The sequence below is a fragment of the Polyodon spathula genome, chromosome 8 (genome assembly GCF_017654505.1).
Source record: "Polyodon spathula isolate WHYD16114869_AA chromosome 8, ASM1765450v1, whole genome shotgun sequence".
Taxonomy (NCBI): Eukaryota; Metazoa; Chordata; class Actinopteri; order Acipenseriformes; family Polyodontidae; genus Polyodon; species Polyodon spathula.
The window spans coordinates 5779201-5786104 of NC_054541.1; the positions used below are offsets into that span (position 1 = coordinate 5779201).

At 36.8% G+C, this 6904-nt stretch overlaps 1 protein-coding gene across 1 annotated transcript; it reads left to right on the forward strand.

Annotated features, from left to right (window-relative positions):
• The first annotated feature begins 327 nt into the window (after positions 1 to 327).
• On the forward strand, positions 328 to 5277 carry LOC121320254 (thyrotropin-releasing hormone receptor-like). Its single transcript, XM_041258504.1, has 2 exons — positions 328 to 1201; positions 4567 to 5277. The coding sequence occupies exons 1-2, from the start codon at positions 404 to 406 to the stop codon at positions 4981 to 4983; spliced, it is 1215 nt and encodes a 404-aa protein (XP_041114438.1). The 5' UTR covers positions 328 to 403; the 3' UTR covers positions 4984 to 5277.
• The last annotated feature ends 1627 nt before the right edge of the window (positions 5278 to 6904 follow it).

Genomic DNA, 6904 nt, shown 5'->3' on the forward strand with positions numbered 1-6904 from the left:
GTATAGAACTCCAATTTTTTTCCAATTTACAACAGCTTGGAGTATTTCACCATTAATAGCGGATCATTATTTTATTCTGACAAAATAATAAAAAAAGTATTTGAATGTGGTTATTCATTTCTTTAATCAAACTACCTTGTTACAGTTTTTATAGATGTAAATCACTGGTGGGACTCAAATACAAAAGTGTATAAACAAGTAAATAGGCTTCAATTTTGATGAACAATTGTGATTTAAGAAAGAATAACATCTTTACATTTAATTTCAATAATAATCACCCTTTCATAGAATCTAACAATTCTATTTTTTTTTCTGCAGAACTGTTTTCAAGACATCTAAACAACAAAATTGCTCTTTAACCAGATTTCTTACCTGACAAACACATTTCAGTAAAAGAGTGAGAATGGAGAACAGCACTGTAGCTCAGGGGATGGATTTAAATTCCACCCTAAGTGAAGCACTGAAGAAGATGCCCCAGGACTCTATAGAAGTCCAGGTTGTCACTATTCTCCTGGCTCTGTTAATATGTGGGGTTGGTATAGCTGGTAACATCATGGTAGTCTTGGTAGTTCTCAGAACCAAGTATATGATGACCCCAACAAACTGCTACCTGGTCAGCTTAGCTATAGCTGACCTTATTGTCCTTTTGGCTGCAGGACTTCCAAATATTTCTGAGGTGGTCGCCTCTTGGATTTACGGCTATACTGGTTGCCTCTGCATTACATACCTACAATACCTGGGCATTAACGTCTCTTCGTGTTCAATAACAGCTTTCACCATTGAGAGATACATAGCGATCTGCCACTCCATCAAAGCCCAGTTTATCTGCACTGTCTCCAGGGCAAAGAAAATCATAGCTTGCGTGTGGATTTTCACCTCTGTCTATTGTATTATGTGGTTCTTCTTGGTGGACACCAACGAGACCATCTACGCTGATGGTGTGGTGGTCAAATGCGGCTATCGTGTCTCAAGGAACCTTTACATGCCCATCTATTTCCTGGACTTTACTTTGTTCTACGTTATACCGCTCATCGTAGCGACTGTGCTGTATGGTTTGATAGCCAGGATTTTGTTCATGAACCCCCTTCCTGCTAACCCTCATGACAGAGTGGGCACGGACTCGATTCACCAAGGAAGATCTCAAAACACCATGAAGCTCTCCTCGAAACCAAACAAGGGTGCCATGTCATCAAGAAAGCAGGTACAGCGCTTTTACAATCTGCATTTTCTTGTACTATTTTGCCTGCCCGGTTTGCTTTAAATGTACGTTTTAAACTACTCATCTATTGATTCTGTGCCATTAAACCTGCAATGCGCTTGATGTTTTAATTCAATTCAATTATATATTTTTTTGACCTTTAGGAAGTGAATTTCATTCCTAGAAGAGGTTTTTGAAGACAGCAGCAGAACACAATCACACTCGCTTACTAGTACAAAAAACAACAACTTATTTACACAAAACAACTTATTTTCACTACACAAAATAAAACCAAGGTCAATTTTACTTATTTGTCTTGAAGTATAGAAAGTTAAACATAAATACAGTAAAGAATATTGCATGTATGTTTTTAGAAATGCCATGACAAAAGTTACAATTTGTTTCAAGACTGAGGGCTTCAATTTCTGAAGCTCTGTAGCCAGGTTTATTGTTTAGCCAGACATTGGTTAATGAATCCCTTTCCACTATGCTGGTCTCAGTGAGATTCTGGATAGGACTGTTATGTTTTCATGTAATATATTGAACAGGCTTGAAATACATGCTTGTTATATTGATTTTATTTCTGTCAATGTTTACAATTTGGAGTAAGTGTGAGCTTGGTGAAGAATGATAAATGCCCCTTTCAAACCTCTGTGGTATGAAGCATGCTGTACATCCTGATTATGGACATTTTACTTCTATCTTGTTTTGGCTGTTTTACATCTTATGCCAGTTTATAGTCTAAATTATAAAACGACTTGAGATTAGCATGCTAGGCTAAGTTGACAGAAATCCACACCTCTCTAACTTGTATATCTCCAGGGGTCACAGTCTATTCTAAGCTAATTAAAAACCTGCTAATCGCTTGTCCTATTGTGTTGAATGTGCTACGAACCTTCTTTTGCACATGTTTTTTGAGTGCATCATAATCTGGGGGTATTTGGAGTCACCTAGACATGCAGATGTTACATGTATCTAGAGAACACCTTGTAATTGTGATAAAGCTTGCTATACATAGCACATGCTATTGCTAGTATCTAATTCAGGGTGTATAGGGAGGCATACTGTCTGTCTGTCAGAATTCTGAGGCACCTGTCCATCTGTCTGTTACCGGATTAGAGGATTTTGTTTGTCCTCACAAGTTCTGGTATAGAGCCTAAGTGCAAAGAACCCATAGCAGATGCACATAGGTGCTAATTAATTTCTATAAATACTACTGATGGTCTAGTCTCTTGCCTTGATAGTTGCAGAAACTATATACAGAACATTTTAAAAGCCTCAAGGTTTGTTTTTTCTAGACGTATGGAGGTGATTGATACTGAAAAAGGAAAAAAGAAAAGTGTATTATTTCTATGTAAAACAACCCAATTCCTGCATACACTTACTTGCTTTGTATATAATTCAGGAAACCATACCTCAAACACACACACAGACTGGTGGTGTAATTCTATTTTTAATAAGAATGATATGCCATTTATTATTACCAATACATACACCAGAACAATTAGGCTGCCCACTGCAACTGTTACTTAATGAGCAGAGTCACACTGAACTGCATGATCTGTTACAAGAATGTGTGTTAAGTCACAGTTTTATTATATCTCCAGCAGGCAACTTCCACAAATCTGCGTGTTAGCTTTATTAACAGGTTGGATCTTTTAAACACATTAGCACACTGCAGCACTGTTTGCGTTCAATGTTAATTGTATTGCTACTGGATTTGGTTTCTAGCTCTCTGTATTATTTTAGCTTTTTTTTTTCACAAAGTGTTAAATTAAATACCATATATTAGCACGTTGCTAAATTAACCAAAATAATATAGAAAGTTGCATAATTAGTATCATGTATATTCCAAGGCAATGCAATTTTCTGAAAGAAAAAAAGGGTTATTTATTTCAATTCGTAAAACTTCAATTAAATGCCTCTGACGTTTATTTACAATATTTGCCAGCACACCCGGAGCGTATTGGAGACCGGCGATTATTTGTGACAGACGTTTATATTAGATTACTAGCTTCACACGCTTCATGAGGTTATTGAGAAGCCGATAATACACAATCTTGTAGCAACTTGGTAATTCAATTTAAACATCCCAGCAACTTAGTTAAAATATGTGTGTCAGTGGGAACCAAGTAACAGTTTTGTTTTATAACAAAATTGCATTGTATTGTACAGCCTCAAGTATAAAACAAAAGTATTATTAGTCTTTTTATATGCACTGGTTAACAAGGATAAGGAATGTAAAACGTTGGAAAATGAACAACCAGAAGTATATGAATTTGTATTTAAAAACGCAATAAGATCTACCATTGTTAATAATAATAATAATAATAATAATAATAATAATAATAATAATACAAACTTCTATTTTTTTTTAAATTAACAATATAAGCAATAAATATCATTATTAAAAATAATTATTGTTTAATCTCAAACTTGTACATTGTTAATACAGCAAAACACGTTAAGAGTTTTGTATCTGGACTACTTTCAGCACACTTAAAATTATCAAAACTTTTAATAATGTAATAACTGCATTAAACAAATATGCATTACATGTAGGCCTAACTTAAATTAGGCTTTCTGTTATTATTATTATTATTTATTAATCCTAAGAGTCACTTTCATTGCTGTCATTTATTAGAAGTTCAATATGCTCAAGCTCCTCTTTGTCTTCCTCCGCTTCAATGGCATTGACAGAGACCCGCCGTTCAATAGAGGCCAGGCGTTTATTTACAATATTTGCCAGCAGACCCGACGCGTATTGGAGACAGACGATTTTTTGAGACCCGGCAATTATTTGAAGTTTTACGGTATTTTATACTTATATAGGCTTGTAGAACTCAGCATGAAAATAATCACAAAAAAAAAAAAAAAGATCTGTTATGAGATTCCCTGCTTTCACTACCAATTGTAACCACTGTTACCACACGAAATTAAAGGCTAAAACTTAATTTGGTGGCAACTGTCTGTTAAACTGTTAACAGCTGATTGCAGGGTAGCAAATATATATATGGATGGGTTGTTCTTTTAAAACAGTCTGGTTATTGGGTACTTATATTTACCTTTAGTTTCTAACAACGGATAGCAGATTAGCATCAGTGGTAAAGCAGATAAACTGTTATTCAGGCAGTACTATCTGACCGCTGTTACAAACAGCATCAAGGACCTAGGGATTCAAAGAAGCATGCTACATCAATGCAGAACTCTGTGGTATCTCGTGTGGTCTTCCTATAGTGGATGGTTTCTCAAATCTTGAACTGCCTACTGCATTGTTAATTTAGATGTTTCAAGATTAATAATCTGGGGCTGTTTTGTTACAGCAGTAGATGTAATTGAACATTTCCCTATTCTAATTTTTACTGCAGATAACAAAGATGCTGGCTGTTGTGGTGATCCTGTTCGCTCTCCTGTGGATGCCCTACCGCACTCTGGTGGTGGTCAACTCTTTTATGGACCCTCCTTATCTCAAGACCTGGTTCTTGCTCTTCTGCAGGATGTGTGTTTACACAAACAGCGCCATCAACCCCATCATCTACAATCTGATGTCCCAGAAGTTTCGGGCTGCTTTTAAGAAACTGTGTAAGTGTAAGCAGCAGAAGCCCGAGAAGGAGACCAAATACAACATGCCTGTTTATTACAGCGTTATGAAGGACTCCTCCCACGAAAGCCCTGACCATGATGTCACAGAGCAGGAAGATATGAATGGCTTTCCAATGCCAAGCAAGAATGTTAGCTTTACTGACAAATGCAGTGACACCAACACAACATACAGCGTGGCCTGAAATGCTTATTTATGACACTTCAGATAAAGCATTCCTATGAATTCTTAGAGGTCCATGCATAAGTTGGGTCATTTCTCAAAAAGAGGTAACAGGTTGTTGCTCCTTTTTGTTTTTAATCATCTGAGCATTTTTACAAGTATGAGGGATTGTAATGCATCGTGAAACTAAATTTTTTAAGGTTAGGGTCACATTTACAAAATATAACCCATTGTGCTGAGTTATTTCTTGTTTCTTGCTGGTTCTGTAACATTAACATTTGGTGCAAATGTAGCACAGTGGTAAATGCTTTGTGAATACAGCCAATGTGTTTTTCTTTCCACAAGTGGTTTAAAAGTTTAAAACATTTGTGAATATAGCTAGTTTTTATTTATTTATTTATTTATTTATTTATTTATTGTTTTAAATTATGGAGTCGAAGTAAAACTCAGCTTCATATATGGATATATATATATATTATATTATATAATATATATATATAATACACACACACACACACACACACACACACACACACACACACACACACACTACCGGTTAAAAGTTTTAGAACACCTCCATTTTTCCAGTTTTTATTGAAATTTATGCAGTTTAATGTCTCAATGTACTCTGAAATTAAAGCATAGAACAAACAAACAATTGGAGATAAAAAAAAAAAAACATCATGGAATTGTTTTGTTTAACAAAATTTAATCTAAATTTTTGACTCATCAAAGTAGCCACCTTTTGTTGAACGCACTCATGGCATTCTTTCTACAATGGAAATCAAATATTGTTCGGAAAGTTCTTCCCAACTCTGCTGCAGAAGTTCCCACAAATGTGTTGCACTTGTAGGTTGCTTTCCTTTCACCCTTCTGTCCAGTTCATCCCAAACCAGCTCGATGGGGTTTAAGTCTGGAGACTGTGCTGTCCATTCCATGATTTGAAGCCTACCGTCTTGTTCTTTTCTTCTAAGGTAGTTCTGACATAGCCTGGAGGTATGTTTTGGGTCATTATCTTTCTGTAGGATGAACTCCTGACCAACTAGGCGTATACCAGAGGGTATTGCATGGCGCTGCAAAATGCTGTGGTAGCCATTTTGGTTCAGGGTGCCACTCACTCTGTGCAAGTCACCGACTCTGGATCCAGCAAAAGAGTCCCAAACCATCACGCTTTCTCCTCCATGTTTGACAGTTGGTGTCGCACACCGAGAAACCATCCTTTCGCCTACTCGACAGTGTTCAAAAACCAACGTGATGAACCGAAGATTTTGATTCATCGGTCCATAAGACCTTCTTCCAGTCTTCAGTAGTCCACTGGCGGTGCTTCATGGCCCAGGCAAGCCTCTTTTTCTTATTTTGCCATCTTAGCAATGGCTTTCTTACTGCCACTCGACCTGTCAAACCTGTAGCTCGAAGTCTTCTCTTCACAGTTGAAACTGAGACTTGCTTACTTTCACCAGTGTTAAGCTGTGCTTGAAGCTGTTGTCCTGTGAGTTGCCTATCATGCAAGCTGTTGACTCTCAGAAACTTGTCTTCTGATTCTGTTGTGGCTTTGGGTCTGCCAGACCTCTTCCTGTTAGAGTTTTCTCTAGTTTCCAAGTGCCTTTTGATGATGTAGGAAACTGTACTCACTGACACCTTGGCTTTCTTTGCAATTTCTCTAAAGGAAAGACCTACACTTTTAATGGTTATAATGGTCTGTCTGTGTTCCTTTGTTAATTGCCTTTTTCTCGCCATTATGATAGCAATATACTACTTCCTGCAGTACAATACTGCCCAAATAATGCTTAAGAGGGTGTAGTAACACAGTCTGTTCCAACACTGCTTTTATACAGACAGAGGGTTGGTAAGTAATCAACAAAAGTTGGGACACCTGTAGGAATTCTTAGCATCAACTTTCAAGGCTTAATTTACTTCCATTGCTGCAGAACAGCTGTAAGTTG